The 19,660-nt window shown below is 43.1% G+C and overlaps 1 protein-coding gene across 7 annotated transcripts in view; it reads left to right on the top strand.

Moving 5' to 3' along the window:
* The window catches only part of polybromo (protein), a 109,206-nt gene that overhangs the window by 63,744 nt on the left and 25,802 nt on the right, over positions 1 to 19,660 (top strand). For 6 of the 7 annotated variants that reach the window (XM_075681366.1, XM_075681369.1, XM_075681371.1 and 3 more), the window contains 11 exons: positions 854 to 997; positions 4,059 to 4,156; positions 4,256 to 4,298; positions 6,827 to 6,940; positions 7,998 to 8,186; positions 8,387 to 8,481; positions 8,692 to 8,830; positions 10,533 to 10,634; positions 10,820 to 10,894; positions 13,688 to 13,726; positions 17,278 to 17,454. In XM_075681366.1, the coding sequence (XP_075537481.1) occupies positions 854 to 997; positions 4,059 to 4,156; positions 4,256 to 4,298; positions 6,827 to 6,940; positions 7,998 to 8,186; positions 8,387 to 8,481; positions 8,692 to 8,830; positions 10,533 to 10,634; positions 10,820 to 10,894; positions 13,688 to 13,726; positions 17,278 to 17,454 (1,215 nt within the window). The remainder of the gene's footprint in view (positions 1 to 853; positions 998 to 4,058; positions 4,157 to 4,255; positions 4,299 to 6,826; positions 6,941 to 7,997; positions 8,187 to 8,386; positions 8,482 to 8,691; positions 8,831 to 10,532; positions 10,635 to 10,819; positions 10,895 to 13,687; positions 13,727 to 17,277; positions 17,455 to 19,660) is intronic. The other variant, XM_075681368.1, reaches the window with a different exon arrangement.

Genomic DNA, 19,660 nt, shown 5'->3' with positions numbered 1-19,660 from the left:
CAGCCGACTCAACCATGATCCGCTCCCACTATGACACAGTGCAATACTGCAACACTACAGACTTGGCAGACGCATGTACCCTCCGCTGCATGACACACTCAGGAGAGAGGACGCCGTGGCCGATGCCATCTCCAGACTCAGCACCTCAGTAAACTACACCTTGTGTACCCCACGCTTTACTCTCGTCACTGCCTTCACTGTGGGAAGCACGTATTGTTACTGCACACGACATGGGTACCTTCCAACATGCCTAACATTCCCCTGTCCCTGACCCATCCGTCCTAAAGTGGGAAGCCGTGCTGTCCATCTCGGACCCGTGTGACAAGCAAGAGCTGGTGCAGCAGGTCGGCGAGACAGCCAAGGTTGTAGGAACCCTAGACTGAGGGCCCCTCCCTGGCATGGCAACCCCGACACGGAAGCCCCGGCTCCCTGTGTTGACTTTTTCGTTTTGGATAAGGTTATCTCTTTCTCTCCCTCTCTCTTTAGTTAGAACTCTGTTTTGTTCAAATAATTTTACGGGCCCCTTACAATTTGAATTAACGAGGTTTCACTGTATAAAAATGCATTTTCAGCCTCTTCACTTGGTAATTGTGTGTCCCCTACTGTTTCTTCCTCTTCCTCACCACAGGAAATGGTTTAAAAAATGCATTCCTCTCAGACTATTGCTTCATTTGCTACTGGGCTTTTACACTGGTAGTTGCTGTCTTTCGTTGACACTGTTGTATAGAGATGTATGGTTGCTGTCTTTAGCAGCTATTGATTAAACTGTGGGACACATTTACCTACCTGTGTGTACAGTGGCATCAGTCTCATGAGTCTCTCATTTCTTCTTTTTGTTTCTCTCTCTTCCCAGGACGCGCTGATCTTGCAGAGGATAGCCCTGCAGACGAAGATGGAGCTGAGCAGTGAGGAGCTGGAAGACGGTGGAGTGCCTGATGTCAGGGGCCTCGTCCAAGAGCTGCTGACCAACTTGTTCATCTCTGTCTACAATCACCAGGTTGGTTTAACTTTGGTTGGTTGTTTGGATTAATCACCTGGAACTTTGAGTGAGTTAATTCTGGCAGAGAACAACTGTAAAGATTTCTGCCAAATAGTTGCCATAAAGCAAGTTTGCAATCTACGTTTCTGCTTGCTAAAATAACTAAGTTTCCTCAGCCTTGTTGACTTTTCTTGTTCCTTTTCTATGTTGTCCAAATAGTCACGTAATCTAACACTGAGCTGCACATTGTTAATGAACAGGCAACAATATTGTTGTGCTGAAAGGCCCTAGTTAAATAGAGGGGCTGTGTTATCAGTGATAGTGTTTGGGATTATTTCACCTCTGCGTGACATTGCATATGGCACGACATCTCAGTGGAACAAGGCCAGTATCCTGTCCTCTGGCATAGCCAGTCAGCGTTCACTGAACATGGTGTCCATAAATGTGACAGACCCAGACTACTGGTCCTTGCTTTATGGCCTACATTTGCTGCATGTTGTGGTCCCTCTTCCAAATATCAGTCGTGTCATCTCATGTTCTCCTGTACCTTTTACTTTTTAGTAGGGGTGTGCGAATATCAAAATTTTTGAATAGGAATCGAATACGAATATTTAAACGGACACTAAAGGCAAATACTAAGTTGACGTGGACTGTTTAAGTACCGTTCCAGAAACCTCGAAGCGCTTGTTTCATGCCAAGAAAATACATAGCTTACGAGAAAATTGCATCTGAAGGGTCCGATTACCTTTATCGCAATTCAAATCTCCTGCCACCCAACTGGGGAAGTAGTGACGTTGCATATGCCATCATCCCCCTTTGCTGCCGTCGGTGAGTAAAGCGGCGCCCGACAGACGGCAGCACCGAGCCAAGACAGACTGGTGGATTCGCTGCTGCAGCGGCTCTTTGGCCAAGTGGCATAGACTGTTCGGGCATGCCGCGACATCACATGGAAGTCGGATTCTCTGATACTTGCAGTTTGCGCGAGTTTCGCGAGCCAGCAAAACCAGCGCAGCACTACATGATAACTACATGATAACTCGCCCAACTCTCTATCCTTTTGCATGATAACTATTGAAACGCGAAAGCGTAGGCGGTACGGAGTCGAGCGAAAACGAAACCTTTCGATCGCCCGCATCGTTGTCAGGGTTATTTCAATGAGAGCAGCATTCCGGGCAAGTTGGTAATCCATTGCTGAAATGATATTGCGCGACATAAAAAACGACACGGACGTGAAAGAAGACGACACACCAAGCGCAAACTTTCAACTATACAATACAATAAACTTAAACTTACACAATAAACTTAGTTACAATAAACAGTTAGTCACAATAGTCACAATAAACTTAGTTACACAATAACTTAGCACAATAAACTTAGTTCAAAGTTTGCGCTTGGTGTGTCGTCTTCTTTCACGTCCGTGTCGTTTTTTATGTCGCGCAATATCATTTAAGTATTTCAATGAGTTCTTTTTTATAAAAGTGAAATAGAACTGGACAAGTAGCATTTTATTTAGTCTTATAATACAATACAAGGAATGCTTTGTGCAACGAGTAGTTGAGTACTAGTGACAGAATTTAACGGAGGAGTTCTTTCATCATCGGGCAAATACTTGAATGCCCTGGGGGAGTCTCTAATCATGTCCTGCGTTTACCTCGATTTCTCGATTATTAAGGCTCTGTTCGTGATAATATTGACGCCTTAGAGATTCTCGAGGACTAATCTGTCACTTTAGCTTGACTTAAAATTTGCCTTTAGTGTCCCTTTACCATTTAATATCGAATCAAATATCGAATAATGATATGCACATGCATTTATTGGCAAGTTGATTGATTTTAACATGCTAGAATATTGCAATTACATTGCCATTGGTAAAAAGGTAACCTAGTGAGCCGCTATAATAAAAGATTGTATATTTGGCTCATGTTAGTTTGGAAAAGCAAGTAATATCTGCTAGTTGTCCGTTCTTGCCAACCTGTGCCTTACTATACCGCATCAATTTCCCGTAACCTCGGAAACATTTGACCGTGTACAAGCCGTCACTCATCACATTTGCTGTCAAGCAATAAGCTCAGGACTTGAGGTTGGTGTTGAGACATTTGTACTCACTTGGGTTTTTTTCTTTTGTTTGTATCGTGGATTGAGATACTCCAGATGCTGTGCTGTAACAATGGAACAGCGCTTCCCTCTGCCGACGGCTTCCCCATACCTCAAGTTTCTCCTCAAATTTTCGACTTTGGTTGGGCTTGCATTGGGGAAACATCTCATAGGGGGGGGGAGGGGCGGGGCTGTGGGAAGCTACAGAGCATACGGAGGCAGAACGACTCGGAGGAGCAGGTGACAAGATCTTAAGATGTTAAAGGAAATGCTATTATTTGTATAACTGTAACTTGAGAAATAAATGACAGTATATGCATCAAACGGCAGTGCCTTCCTGAATGATCATCAACGACAACAACGATTAAGTATTACAGCAGGTGGGACCTGCACAAGAGTGCATCCACGCTGTTTGCAAACCCGTGCCTCTCGCTACTGAGAGGCTGACTTTCCTGCACAGCTTGTACGTCAAAGGTTGAAGGGAGACTCTCGCTTAGCTGTTTGTCGGGCACAAGTTCGCCCAACATGAACTAATTAAAGTACCTTCACTCAACTGTGTGTTACAATTCTGGTGGAGGTGCAGCGTATGATTTCAAGCCCTTCTCGTGTCAGAGAAAGATGCCCGTACTGGGACCCACGGCGAAAGCTTGTTTTACAAGCAAAATTTCGCCAGCAGCATGAAATCATCGCGAAATTTGGTACAAAATCAGATACATTTTCTTAGATTAGATAGAAATAAATGCTAAGAACCATGTTGGCTCCCACACAGCCAGCAATATTCGATTTGTATCGAATGTTCGTATCCAATCAAATATTTGAAAATTTTCGAATGCCTGGTTTTCAAATCAAATACAAATATTAAAAGTATAATATTCGATAATATTCGAAATTTTTATATATTTGCACACCCCTACTTTTTAGTTGTAGTTGTTTTTGAGATCCAGCCCTATAATTTCCCATATCTCACTTTCCATTCTGATCTCAGGACGAAGAAGGGCGCTGCTACAGCGATTCCTTGGTCGAACTGTCGGAGTCTGCTGCTGAATCAGGGCAGCAGGTCGGCATTGACGGCTCAGAGGATAGGTACAGTATATGCTATACACTGGGGTAATTGTGTACTGTTGCACCTGCTTATCACATTTGAAACATTTGAAGCTTAAAGCATGACAATTTGCTTTACAGGAGGATCCTGACACTGGATCTCATAAAGCGAAAATTAGACAGGGTATGTTCCCCACTTCCTTGATTGTCAGATCGATCAGAAAACACATGTGGTGAAGCATGTATTGTTCTTGAATGTTCACTTGCTTGTAAAGACAGTGTCTTTCATCCTTGTTCTTTTTTTTTTTTTCTTGGAGCGTATTCAAATAGACGTGCAATTTTCTGGTAACATTTCAAGAAGTTGCATAATATTGACACAAGATGCCTTCAAATCACATGCGCCAGCAGACTCCTGCACCCGTCCAATTCTTTATGACTATCTGCGAAAGACAGCGGCAGTGAAGCGTGTAACACGGGCTCACAAGGCACTTGCGATCAGAGCAATGTGTCATCAGCACGGGGCAGGAGGGAAGTAGAAGGAGAGGTGTGGAACTCTTCCGAAAAGACTGTAAACGAGACTCTCACTTAGCTGTTTGTCGGGCACAAGTTTGCCCAACGTAAACTAATTAAAGTGTGTGTTACACTCACTCAACTGTGTGTTACAATTCTGGTGGAGGTGCGGGGTATGATTTCAAGCCCTTTTCGAGTCAGAGAAAGAAGCCCAGATTGGACCCATGGCGACTTGGACCCATCAAATTGACTCCTGTTCACCAATGCAGCAGTCGTCACCTATGTGGTGAGCTCCCAGAGTTTTTCCCTTTTCAGGATTCTATCGGAGTGTCAACAGCTGCTTACGGAAATGCTACCGAGATGACAACTCAAGTCACGCCAACTCACATCGTAGTGAACTCCCCGATGACGCCAGAGCCTTTCTACAGTGACACATTTGAAGACGCAGAGGACTGGCTGGAACGCTTTGAGTGCGTCTCTAAGTTTTACAAATGGAATGGAGAGCGCAAACTACGAAACATTTACTTCATGTTAGAGGACAGTTCACGAACATGGTTTCAAAACAACAAAGCAACATTTATGTCGTGGGATGCTCTCCGACAAGAGTTGCTTGCAACTTACCTGAGTACAGACCACAGGGAGAGGGCCGAAGCTGCCCTCCAAGCAAGAAACCAGCGGAACAATGAAAGTGCAGCCATGTATGTAGAATACATGTCCTGTCCATTCCACCATGCTGATCCGAACATGAGGGAGGACAAAAAGCATCGGCATCTAATGTAGGGCGTAAAACAGGAACTGTTCACAGGGTTGGTTTGGAGCCCGCCCCGCACCATCGCGCAGTTTCGTTCTGAGGCAACAACAATGGAAAGCACATTGCAACACCGATCAGGGATGTACAACTCAGAAACGAACATCACCTCTGTAGACGCAGTTCCAGCCGTCTTCGGAAGCAGCATGGAGGTCATATGGAATCTCGTGTGATCTGTAGAGCAAGATGAGCTTCAGAGGCTATGGCTTGACCAGAACGCTCCACCGCTCTCTTCGCTGGTAGACGTGGTTCACGAAGAGGTCAAACGGGCGGTCCGGGAACCACAGCTTAGTGCACAGCCCCAAGTGCCACTACTGCGCCAGCCGAGTGTCTCATATGCTGATGTGGTACGGCAAACTCCCCGTGCTGACGTCACAGCCACTGCCTCTATGAACAGCCTAATGCCTCGAAATACACTGCCACCACCCGAGAGAAGATTTAGGAAGGCTGACGTATGGCGCACTCCTGACCAAATACCACTTTGCTACCACTGTGGTGACTCTACAGAATGTGCCACTATCGCCAGGAAGGACTTCGTGATTTTCCAGTGAACGCACCTTGCTCTCGAAATGGTGAGCACCCATTTGAAATCGAAGAGTAACTGTCTACTTGTCAAAGCTTCCCATACGCCTGTCAGCAACACCAACCTCAATCAACAGTGCCGTCGAGGTATCGGTCACCGAGCCCCCATCCATCATCAAGCTCCCCAAGATGCCATTCACAGAGCACGCGTCTGGAAAACTAGAGTCAGCGACCTCGGGAGGTAAGGCCGCTGCTGACGCGAAAACAGAAGAACCTCCATCGATGACTCCAAATGATGATGAGGGACTCGGAAACCAGTACTGTAAGAGCGACGTTGCTTCTGATTTACGTGTGTTTGTTGACGGTTACAAAGTGAATACATTAGTGGATACAGGTGCAGATTACTCGATTATAAGTAGTGAGCTTGCCAGGAAGCTGAAGAAAGTGCTGACCCCTTGGAATGGGCCAGAAGTTCGCACTGCAGGAGGCGGCTGGCATGCGGGAATTAAAGGCATCTTGTGTCAGTATTCTCAAATAGAATAATTTGGGCATGCTCTCTTAAGGTCAGAAAGTGAGCAGCCAGTCAGTCTAATTTTAAAGTGCTACTCTGTTTAAAAAAGCTCTCCAAGGATGCATGAATTTGGTGTTTGCATTTTATGTGTCTTTTTCATCGCATGATTAAAAAACATGATAAATGTTTATTGTTCAGGAAGACATATGATTGTATCATCTTAATTGGTTATTTTCAGTGTTCTCTACTCTGAGATTATAAACAGGGAATAGTATGAATCGGGAATGTATCAACGAGGTCCTACTATGTTTCACTTACCCGTGAGGCTTTGTTTCTTTTGCACGCTTCTTGCACTTCTCAGGGTTGCTACTTGCGCCTGGACCGTTTTCAAGAGGATGTTTTTGATGTATTTGACCGAGCTCGACGCACGAGCCGCACCGACTCCCAGGCATTTGAGGATTCTGTTGAACTGCAGGTACTAGCTTGCACTTCCTTGAGGTTCTAATTACCTTTGATTGTGCCACACTGTCCTTGATTCGTTTGTACAATATTCAGTAGATCTGCATTATGTGGTTATGTACCAGCATGCTCAGTAACTAGAAAATTATGTCTTCATTAAGCTGCATGTTTTGTAGTTTTCATAAGAAGCTTCAAAACCATTTCATAGGTGACAGCTTTTACGTTTGAAGAAGCAGTGCCAAAAAGCACTATTGTTAGTAATCACTGGTGCCATCACCAGTGATAGTTGTATAGTGGACCCTGTGCCATAATCCATAACTTAACCTTTTTTCCAGGATTGCTATAGTATGCATGTCACTATTAAGCTTAGGAAAAAGGGGAGCTGTGTCAACGGCAGTGTGGCTTGCTTACCTTACTCAAGCTTCATAATTTGTATTAGGTAGTTTATTCCAAATATGTAACTTGAAAGTTCTGAATGCTGAAATTTAATCTGAAGCAAATACTGAATAGCATAAGAGTCTATCAAATGCACAAAAATATTGAATATTTGTCCAAGACTAATTATGTGAAATATTCAGAATGTACGATTGGGAGTGCTGATGTTCCATACTTTAAATAAGCTAGCGCATAATATTCTTGTAAATCGTCGTCCTTGTGATCATACGCTAGTCTACTGAAAGCACTGTCTCTCACTCAACTCCTAGAGCTCTGGAGCAATGAAAGCTCAGCAGGGGCTTCAAAATTGAAGCAAAGCCCTATAACAGATATCACAGAATGCTGCATAGTGGCTTTCAAACTTTTGGCAACTGTACTTACCGAGAATCTCATCATTGCTTTCTGACCTAATGATTGGCCCTGGTAGTGCAAGGAAGGTTCCTTTCGCAATTCTTGCTTTGAAGTGAAATACATTCTCTGTGTATTGTGTCCCTTTGCTGTTTTGTTTTGTTCTTTTCCTGACTCCATTTTTTGCTGTCTTACAATGCACGCTTGCTTTTTTGTCAACTAACTGTGTGAAATAATCTGGCAAAGCTGTGCATATGCATCACTTCTTTCTTTCTATTTCTTTGTCTCAGTCCTATTTCATTCGCCTTCGGGACGAGTTGTGTGGCCAGGGAGACATCTTGCAAAGTCCAGCTCTCAACTACAACCAGCAAGAACTGATGGAAAGTGTAGACTTGCTGCGTGCTCAGAAGTTGCCCCAGGAACAGCAGGAGGCAGCAGCAGAGGCCGACGCAGAGAGGAAGAGTCAAGAGGGACGCAAGGTGGTACCACATTGCCTGCGGTGATCGCTGACGTGATCACTGTATTGATCACTGTACTGACCACTTTTGAGTTTCATCTACGGTTCCTATCCTGAGCACTCTGTTTTTTCACCTAGTCTTGCTAGGCGAGACAATGTCTATCTCTAAACTTGCAATACCGGCAAAACCTTATTTTTGCATTGCACTTGTTTTAAACATAGGAGGAAGAGAAGAGCAATGAGATGTCCTCATCAGACAGCACGGAACACAAAGGGATAGTCATTCATGTTGGTGACTTTGTCTACATTGAGCCAAGGTATGTATATGCTAACTTCACCTCATCTTCTAACATGGAAGAGACTCTTGATTTGTTCCAGGGAGTCAGATGTTTCAATAGCTGGATGTGCATGCCCTTAAGGAGCTAATTAGTGTAGGTGTTAGCTAACCCAACATACCTATTGAAGTGAAATGTGCATGCTAGTGTGTTTCTTCCGTGTTTATAACCACTGTGATGTCTTCTTCCCAGTGAAAAGGGAATGCAGCCTCACATCACAAATGTTGACCGCCTCTGGAGGGATAAAAGTGGAGAGCAGTGGCTCTATGGCTGCTGGTTTTACCGACCAAATGAAACATTCCATTTGGCCTCGAGAAAATTTTTACAAAAGGTTTGTGGACTTGTTGATCATGATCATGATCCATCATATGACTTGTGAGAGGAAAGTGTGTGTATGTTTGCACATTTAAGAGTAAAAATGTTTGCTCTACCATTGTTTTCTATGCAGCTTTGTTCAGTAAATGTTTGTACCTGCAGCAGTATCAAAACTGGCCTGCAGGCTGGTAACAGTGATCCAAAAAAATTCAGCGACGATTGCAATACTCCCTAATGCGAAATTTGAGCGCAGCTGTATGCATGTTTTCATTTCGCAATATGTTGGCTGGTGTGGTCCACCTGTCTCTTGCGGCATGTTACAAACAGAGCGAAGCATGATGCGACTGCCTCACTAGTCTGGAGATCAAGAGAGGCAGCGCACTGGTGTCGTGTGGGAGCGATTCACAGCAGCCTCAGAAGACAGATCTCCCATATGACATGCACTACTCTGGCGCCATCTCATACACATCGTCGCTGCACTAAGATTTTCTTCTTACGTTTGTGCCATACCTTCCTCCTCCTCACATATTTCATCCTCCACTGCACTCTGCGTTCGCTCTTTCATTCTTCGCTGTGCTTATTTGCTTGGTTATGCCGACGCTCACCGCAGGAACGGGCGCCTAAGAGCTGTGTTCTAAGATGGCCTTCTGCTTATGTTGCATTTTCTTAGTGCAGCCTATGTTATGGCTAGGTTATGCTAGGAGATATGAAATTGGGCATCATGATGGTTGGCAAGAAAGACAGGGAAGTGGTTTGGACACAGCCATGTACAGGGGCATGCATCTTTCACTTAAAATCATAGAAAAAAGATTTTGTGCTTAGCACTGTTGGGCTCTTGCTCAAATTTCCCAGAAAGATCACATTTTATGCTCTGAATTTTTCAATGTAACACTGAGCGCTGTTCCATGCCTGCTTTGTCAAAAAAAGAAATTTGAATTTGCCTCATTCTATGACCTTTGCAGTAACTGCTATTTAAAATGTGGAGGCTATGCTGCTCTCGTTGCCTGCAATGCAGCAAAACATGGCCTATGAGATTGGTTTCTAATTTACTCGGACGTGCATTTGAGAGACAAATGAAAGCAACTTGGCATTTTTTTTTCTTGAAAGCCCTGCAAATAACATTGCAAAATGCTACATTAGATGATTTGGACACTAAAATGCTATCTTCCTGCAAAATTTTAGCAAAAACAAAGCAGCAGTAAGTGCAGAATAATTTTTCTTCTATTTTAAGAGGAAAATGCACATCCTTGTATGTGGCACATTATGGTTGAGATTTGGCTGAACTTGTGGCATCCCAACACATTGAAATTTGAAGGACCAGATATATTGCACCACTGGATAGCCCAGTGTGTTCATTGCAAACGTGGGAGTGGGGAGATAGTCTTTCGACTAAGAAGTTCTGTGAAGAATAGTCCAGTGTTATCGCAAGTGTTAGAAATGGGTAGGAATTCTCCACCAGGAATTCTTGTTAATGATTGCGTGGCGTGTTCGCAGTGATCATTTGTTCGGGGTACCGCTTCGACTATTGATTTGCTTGTCACCTCTGTATGTCTCGTGGAGCATATTTCTAGGCAAGTGCTTTATGACTTTGTGCTGTACTAAGTGTACTCATTTGCTAGTCATGGCTCAGTATTTGACAGTGGCCTTTCATAGTTGCACTGTAGAGTATGTAAGGTTTAGAAAAATCAAATGCGCTTCCTTCACTATTTTTCTCACAGGAAGTGTTCAAGAGTGACAATTACAACTCCATCCCAGTGAACCAGGTTTTGGGCAAGTGCTATGTTATGCCAGTGAAGGACTACTTCAAAAGTAAACCGGAGGTATGTCCAGCATACTATGGCAGGGTCATTCTCTGTTCTTAATCTTCTCAGCCCACATTAGATCCAGAGGAGTGCAGCAGTTTTATGAATGAGAATTGCAGTTGCCTGCTGCTGTGTACAAATGAGGACCCTTGACTATTGACTTGGGGCAAGTGACATTCTTAATTTAGACGTCTTTTACACAGGGATTTGATGACAAGGATGTCTACGTGTGTGAGTCACGCTACTCTGCAAAGGCCAAGGCATTCAAGAAGATAAAGGTTGGTCCTTGCCTTCCTTTTTGTTTTGAGGGCAAGTTTATTCTGTGAGGTTACGTAGTGAAATAACAGTTATGTCTTGCTCTCTATATCTTCCTTGTTATTCTACAAGGGAAAAAAATTAATGAGAGGTAATTGGAGTGTCAGTACCTTAGTTGATCAATTCGACAGGTATGTGTACAAAGTCAAGGCATTATCTATTTTTATTATTATTATTGATTTGTTTGTTAGCTTACTTTGTACTTATTTTGTTCTAAAGCATTCATAGCCTTACACAGGGGAGGGGAATCCAAGGAAGTGCATTTTTCTTTTAAAATAGTAAAAAAATTGTGCTTGCCATTGCTATGTTCTTAATACGATTTTCCTGATAGGTTGTATTTTATGGCCCAGACCGTTCAATGTGGCACTTTGCACAGTTACTTGGCCTGGTGTTAAGAAAAGGAATATAAAACCCCAAGAAACCCCATGCAAGATCGCTTGCATGGGGTTTATACTTTAACCCGTCAGCGATTTCTTGAAGTGCTGCCAAATTGCTCTAAACTTCATTGAGACAGGCGACGGCTTCATTGCACTCATTGGAATACTTTTCTCCTGCTTTTCACTGCTGTCACTGGGAACACGGAAACTAGCACAGCAAAAGCAGTCCTGGATCATTTGTTTCTTAAAGTCAGGCCAGGATGCTGCGTCGCGATGTCAGATTTTTTCTCCACACTCGACTCTGTAATTTCTAACTTCACGGTTGACATTAGATTCTGCCACTTTGTGCTAGCCATCACACAAAAACAAAGAAAACATGTGCAAAAACATCACAATGAAACAATGATGCAAACTTCCACAAGCCACAAACGTGCAGGAAAAGAAGCTTATGTGAAACTCTGATTGGCTGTGTCAGCGAGGTCTACGGTGCAGGCCAGGATTATTTTTTGGAGGAGGCGGAGGGAGGTGCCTGGTAATGGTGCAGTAGAGCCGCGCAGGCGCAGCTGGGCTAAACCGCTTTCTCTGAGAGAGTGGTGGCAGCTTGCACGGCCACTGTGCAGGAAAGCCAACTTCTGGGGCAGTTTTGCTCTCCTTGCGCTATTTGAAGTTTAATGTATCAGCAGTGGATGCTATTTTTATTCCATGTAACCATAATTTTTCCTATATATTCTCATTGCAACTTTATGGTGTTCAATAATTGTACATTATAAGGGATAATTCAGTGTAAACAGTTTCTATGTAGTCTTGTTTGAATGTACCATATTACAGTCAAAGCTTGCTATAGTGAACATGAATATAACAAGTTATCTAAAAATAAGTAAGATGTTTATTATCAATGTAAACATGTAGCAAATATATGCTTATGGTGAGTATCGGATATAACAAGTTTTTTTATATCCAGTGTGGTTTGTTATAACTAGGTTAGACTTTATTTTGTATTGTTTCAAGAGATACAATGTTAATATGATTGACAAGGATCCTATATTGTGCCCGCATACTCTGGTTTTAACATGATTAGTCTTAAAGAGACAAGGACATGGGCTATGTCATATCTAGTTTACATTTTAAAGTATTACTACTGTTGTCATAACATTGCTAGTATCATTGCTCCACCTTATATAAAAGGTTATATGACTACTCAGATGCAGAGAATGCAAAGTCACATTGCTTGGGATACAGTTAATGGAAAGCTCATTAGTATGCGAAAAGCAGTAGACTTTGCATTGGTTTGTGTATACCAATGTGCCATGTTTTAAATACATGTGCTCTAAGCTAAAAAAGTTAATGAATTGAATTTAATTATGGGCCATGTTTGACACGAACCAGCAAGAATTACTGTACTAATTGTTAGAAATGTTACAGCTAATATGGTATGTTTAAGCAAGGTTGTGTGCCAGTTAAAAAAATTCTAACTTTGCGAGTTGATAACCTTTAGATAATTGATTTATTTGTTTTGGCTGACACGTTAAGACCTAAAGAACAAAAATGCACATTTTGCATTGAGCAGTTACCTTAAGCAGTTCAAGCTTGCAGTTTTATATTCTTTCAGCAAGCTTCTAACTAGACTGGTCTTGAATGATTTTGGCTGGCAAGCTCTTATGTGCTTGATATTAAATATGGCAGTTCTACCAAGCTCATGGCTCAATAGTAGCCATAGTAACCAATAGTTGTACTTTTGGTTGTGCATGGGCTAATGTAGTACTGGTAATAATGGCTATTTGAAATATTTGGAGCGATCATTATGTGGAAGAAGTTCTGGTATCAAATTAGCCCCTGAAGGTAAAGGAGGGGGTGTTGTAGCCCTACATAAATCTGTCAGCCTGTTCAGCAAGCATTTATACCAGTGTCGACTATAAGTCACCGGCAAACGGTTCCTGCACCCTTTCCTATCCAGTAATTTGCCATCCCTCCAAGCCCACCACAATCCCTGAAGGTGGCATCGCAATACAAAAACTCTAAATTTAACTTCTGTAATATTGGAGTTTTTCTTTGAGTTTTTCAATAGTTGCTTGCAATTACTTGGTACCAAATGCATTCCTCACTGCTGAAGGCCTGTGCATGATGTACCTGCATCTAGATCTTGCCCTAACAACTGCTGCATCATTTTACTAACACCTGTTCGCTGCATATTCATAAGCATGTTATACAGCCTCATATCATGGGTCATCTGAACATGTACCTGCTTTTCAAAAATTTGCCATAGTTTCAGGTGCAAACTTCATTGCTAGGTGCACTTGTTTGAATCTGTAACAAAGTTACACAATTCATTCCACATGTATTCTTGTAACTGACACATTTATATTTATCAACCTTTTAAAGGCTTTCAATCGTGTGCCTCATAATCATCTAAACGTGAAGGTACGTAACCTCCGGCTTGATTATAGCACACTTTGGTAAATTGAACAGTTTCGTGTGGCCAGCATCTATTATTCACCACAACTCTCTCATTCATGTTGAATTAGAATCTATTAGTTGTCTGTTTATGTGATGCAGTTACTAAAATTACATCAGCAGTGTCAGATAATTTCATCATTTGTATAAGAATAACCCTTATTATTGCATAACCATTTTCTACAAGAACAAGTGAACTAAGCTGTTGAGCCGAGTGTCACAGATAGTAATTAGCATAGATAAAAATTAACTAATGATGTGCATCTCACTTTCTACCGCATCTTCTGTTGTTTGTATGCTGAACAGTGTAATAGAGCATGTGCTTTAAATGCTAAAGATCCATGAAACAATTTCTATTGAATGTGCACAAATGACTTGGATACAGAGGTAACTCATATGCAGTGCTTTCTCACAAAATTAATCTCATCAGTAGATCTGCGCATGATTAAAGTATGGCTTCTCTCTGGCACCTGCTTCACTCCTCAACACACTTTCTCTTTGGCTATAGCTATGTTCTGCATGCTAGGCACTCTGCTGCTGTATGGCACAACCTGTCAGCTTCCAGTTGGTTTGAAAATGAATGGGTTCAGGCATTTCTTTTTGCACATTATTCATTCCAATGAGTTCTTTACTGTTCAGCGGTGATAGCAGCTACATGGCAGAGATAAGGTGCAAGCACCGTCTTCTAGCTTGTAGTACTATTCTGCACACAGCTGCCCTTCATAGAGACATGCTATTGTTCACCAGCATCTTTGTTGAACAGGCTAAGTGCAATGATGCTGAGTCAATACATTACCGGTGTGTATGGTGATTATACGCATTGCTCCTTTGGCACCAGAAGACCTCGCTGCACATTTTTCTTTTTGAAAGTACTTAATCTCAAGCAAGCTCAACTCTGCCCCACAGGCAACTGACCACACTACTCTAAACCACACTATTCTTTCACAGCAACCCTGACCAGTGACCTCTAATTCACGGTGCACATTGAGTCCCAACCATGGCGAGTTCAGGCCAAAGTGGACAGAAACGAGTATCTAACTGAATGTGCTTATTGTCACTTCAGTTATGCCACAGTGCAGTCGAAGAACGACAGCCCACACCAGTGGAGTGTTCCGTGCAGCCGGGGCAGACGTGCAGATGATGGAGGGAGACTACTGAGAAAAGTTTCAGCTCACCTTACATGACTGCACATTCTTGACCCTGGGGAAATAAGTTGCTCATAATGCTGGAGCACTGCAAGAAGATTGCAGGCAGTGGTCTTCGCAGCTGAGACAAGTTGTGGCCAATTGCGTTCTCTTCAGCCAACAGACAAAGCAGTATCAGGATAACACTGTGCTTCCCTCTGCTGTGGAAAGCAGGAGTCTTTCCAGTTCCAAGAAATGGAAAAGAAGAAAAGGGGATAATGTAGGTACAGCGCAACAATTTTATGGCACAGAGAAACGAAAAGACAAGGAAGAACGCTGACTTTCAGCTGAGTTTATTGAAGAATTTCCAGCCGCTTTGATACAGAGGAAGAACTGGGCGCATATGCAACAACACGTATGTGATTATACGTGATAACAGTGTTGACTGAATAATGAAAATTCTCTATCATATAGGTGAAGTGAAGGTGTACTAATGCATCGATCCGCAGTGTCCTAAAATTGTGGCTCCTGCTCTTCTAAACTTTTCTGCACCGCAGAAAGGAGGCCTTCCTGTGGAATAGCATAATAAAGATCCTTAATGTCTATTGAAAAACCAATTATGGCAGAGCCAACTCGTTCCTGGAGTTCATCGACCAGGTCACAAGAGCTTCTTACAGGAACGGGTCTACAATAGTTAGTTTCTTCAAATGATCCTGTAGAAATCTTCCTACATGCTTCTGCCATGATGACTGCTCAGAAACAATCACTCTCAGAGAATGCTCTGGCTTGTGGGTCTTACACGTGAAAAAAAAACCTCCAAATAACCTTTCTCCGACTTGCCTACAAGCTGGCTCAGGATTTTTAGACTCAGGTTCTTGGTTAACTTCAATGCTCTCCTTTTCTGCTGTTTTGGGTCAAAATTAGCCACAGGGTCATTATTCCACAAGGCAAGGCTCCTGAAAAAGCAAAAGCGAAAAAAAAAGGAGAAATTTTAGCCCTTTTCATCAGGAAGGCTGTGGATCGGTGCATTAGCATACCTTAACTTCACCTATCTGATAGAAAATTTTCATTCCTCGGTCAACACTGTTATCATGTATAATCACGTGTTGTTGCGCATGCACCCAGTTCTTCCCCTGTATAACAGCGGCCGAAATTTCTTCAATAAACTCACTTGAAAGTCAGTGTTCTTTCCTGTCTCTTTGTTTCTCCTTCTCACAAAATTGTTATGCTGTACCTGTGTTATTCAGTATGAACGAAATCGCCCAGATCAAGCTGTTGTTGCTTCAAGAAAAGGGGGTGCCTCAGCAGGCGGCATTGCAGCATGGCAAACTAGGCAGTGAGAATGGCAAGAGTGCCCTCTTAAGGCAACTTTCCTTGCAATGTACACTTAATCATCGTGTGATAACCAAACGCTGAATGATTACACACGCATCTTCAAAATAAAACAATAAGTGGTGTGTGCTGGATATGAAAAGGGAAGTTCAGAACCTTTAACAGCTGTTCATTGCTTTCAATGTGTAGCTGCTTGAAGCTATGCAAGTTTTTGTGGGTTTTTTATGTCCATGCACACATCAACAATATGTGTCAACAGTGAAGCCGCCTCTTTGAAAAGAGTTTTAGCTGTGCTATATTCCCGTATTGGCTGTGTGGTAGAATGGTGGTATACTCTGTTCTGTTAGATGGAAAAATTACAGTAGAGTAATCGGTCATGACTTGTACTTTCTAAATTGTTAGCGGTTTAAACTGCGTGGCGAAATTCTGCACCTCTTTCCTTTTCTCTCCTTTAATTCTCTGTATTACAGCGACTCGTTATTCACATTGGCTCATGCATATGTGGCACCTTGCATTTCCTCTTGCACAGACCATGTATGCTATATTTGCTTGGCGGAGAAATAATATAAACTTGCCTGCACTATTATTTATCAAAAAATAGACTGATGTACCTTGCAGCGTGGTAGCCTTAACTCGTAGTGCCTCAACTCAAAGTCCATAGTTTACAAAGGTTAATTTGTGTTGCCCTTCATTTTCTTTTTCCTGCTTATTTGATCATGGTTCTGATTGTTGTTGTTGTTGTTGTTGTCATCATCATCGTCGTTTGAATTTGTTTTGTTTTGTGAAATGTTTTGTTGAATTAATTAGTCATATCTGTAGTAGTAGCACATACTGGAAGTGCAACTTCTGTAATTTCCTATGCCGAGACCAGATCCCTTGAAGCGCAGCTTCTTATTTGTATTTCTTTTTTTTTCTTTTTATTTGTAGATGCCAAAAAAGATTTGTAAAGCTTTAAGATTGGAAACTGCCTTAGAGTTCTTAGTTTGGCATTGTTTTGAAGACTGTCATACGTATGCTGTAGAGTTTTAAGAAAAATGACGCTCTTTGTCTTATGCCACCCAGATATGGAACTTTGTTCCGAATGAGCACACAAAGCTGGTGCCCAGAGAAGAGGTCTTGTCAGCTGTACGGGTGCCATCTGTGTTTAAGGACGGCGTTGAACGGTCTGCAGACAACAATAGCAATTCCATGTGCTTCGCCCTCGAAGAGGAGTTTAAAGTTGTTGATCGGCCTCGTCCGGTGAGTCAAAAGACTGGTGTGAAGCAACATGCAGTGCCACAAACACTGCACAGTAGTGTGCGTGGAGAAAGTGCATGAATGGCATAATCAAACTAGAGCTATGGTTGACTGCAGCAAATGCCAGCCACACACAGTCTGTAGGGGGCAGGCTTTCTGCTGCTGGCATCATTTCTGACCCAGCTTGGCCCCTGTTGTTTGTTGTGCAAAGTCAAGCTTCTTTGAGAGAGATAATTTAATTGAAAGAAGGCAGAGAGGTCGGCCTGAGCTAAGGCACTCTAGCCTGCTACTCTGCACAGGGGGAGGGGGAACGGGGACATAAAGATGTGATGAGGGATGATGATGGCATAGCAAGAGGGATGCGCAAAGGTGAAAGCAAGTTCAACACTCTGATGATAAACATTCACAAATGTCATCCATGAAGCCACAATCAGGTTTCGCATCAAGTCTGTAGTCAACAATTTGAGTGAACTTAAAAGTAGAGGCGCTAGGACGAAGCTGGTGTGGGCCTCCCCTGCGTGAACAGCACAAGCGCCAAACAAAATCTTTATAGCATATAAAGAGCTGCGATAAGCGGCTCTAGCACGGTGAGCGCTTGTAGGGAACTTTTAGCGGCCGGAGTCTCGAGACCACCGAGAATCACGCGCATTGATTCTACTAGGTGCGTCAGCATTTTTTGTACACTCTCCTTCTCATTGTGTTCATCTCCTTGCTTACCCATAGTGTCACTGGTTTCATTGGCCCTATAATTCTTGGCTTCATGGCGCAGAGGACCGCTAGTGCCCGCTGGCATAGTCGTGGGCCTAGAGGGCAGCAAAGGCCATTCCATGTCTGTATCAGCCGATGGAGGTGAATGTTTGCCGCGGGCTTTCGTCAACCTTGAATTATCAGCAGACGCCATTACCGTCCTCAATGCACGCAGAGGCAGAAGTGGTCGTTGTACCTGTGCAACGCTAGGTAGGTCTGAAATGGTTTTGCGATGCTTCTGTCGCAAGCGTTGGTCACTTTGGCGAACAGATTGAGCAGCCTCTTTGCGTGAAGATTGGTCTCTTGTCATTTTTCGAAGAATACGAACCTCCTGTTTCATCTTCGGGCATTCCTTCGAAGTTGCTTTGTGAGAGCCAGTACAGTTGGGACATTTATATGAGAACGCCTCACAGTCGGTGGTATCGTGCTCTCCGCCGCAACGCGAGCAGGTGGCTTTGCTTCTACAAACAGCACTCACGTGTCCTATCTTGTGACATTTCCGGCACTGAATAGGCCTCGGAACGAATGGTCGTCCTCGGTGTATAACGTAGCCCACTTTGACAGACGCTGGTAATGTCGAAGAAGCAAACGTTAACTTGATACATCGGGAGAGTCCCAAGCGGTGAATTTCAAGAATGCACACCGATGACCTCAAAAGACTCTTGAGGTCCGCATGCTTGATTTCAAGCTCCACGTCGGAAATCACACCAGTTGTTGTCTCCTTCCCGTAAGTAATAAAGGAGCGGATGGGGATTGCGCTTAACTGTGGAATGGTCTTTAACTTCTCAAGTATTGCGGAATTTTTCACATCTATTGTCAGGATGTTCTTGCGAGCGTTGATCCTGATCTCGTAAATTTGCCCAGGGGTCACACTTTCAAAATATTCGGTTAGAAACTGCCTGCTGAGGGAGTTCATGCTGTGTGACTTCGAGAGTGGCACGTAAGAAACCATGAAGGATTCTTGCTCACTCTGATGCGATGAAGACGCCTCAGTCGACATATGGTGCATCTTCTTCATACGGCGGGCCATGACTACGGTGTACTCGCTGTCAGAGTCCATGGCTTCTGGCGTTGAGCTCTCCCAGGAATCGAGCTGGTCCGAGCATCCAAAGGCACGTCGCCCAAAAATGAGCGATGAAGTAGACGACTGACCTTGTTCAGGTGGTCGTGGGAACATCTTCTTGCTCATCCTTGATGAAATTACTCTCACGAAAACGGCAAGAATGTAAAAAAAATGCATAACAGCGAGAGGCCCAGAGCACCAGTGAGCTCTGGGCTGTTAAAAGGTATATAAACTATTTGATATGGTTTTGCCAATTCTCATGGGTTTCAACTGGAAACTCAGCCATAAAAAAATTTTTGTCCTGGTGTTTTTTCCCCAGTGTTATGGAACATAAAATGAGTCTTCTACAGATTGGTCATAGCTAGGATGGGGAAGCAATGCTCTGCCACTTTTTCGATA

This window comes from Dermacentor variabilis, chromosome 2 (assembly GCF_050947875.1).
Source record: "Dermacentor variabilis isolate Ectoservices chromosome 2, ASM5094787v1, whole genome shotgun sequence".
Classification (NCBI taxonomy): domain Eukaryota; kingdom Metazoa; phylum Arthropoda; class Arachnida; order Ixodida; family Ixodidae; genus Dermacentor; species Dermacentor variabilis.
This window is presented reverse-complemented; position numbering and strand designations above follow the sequence as displayed.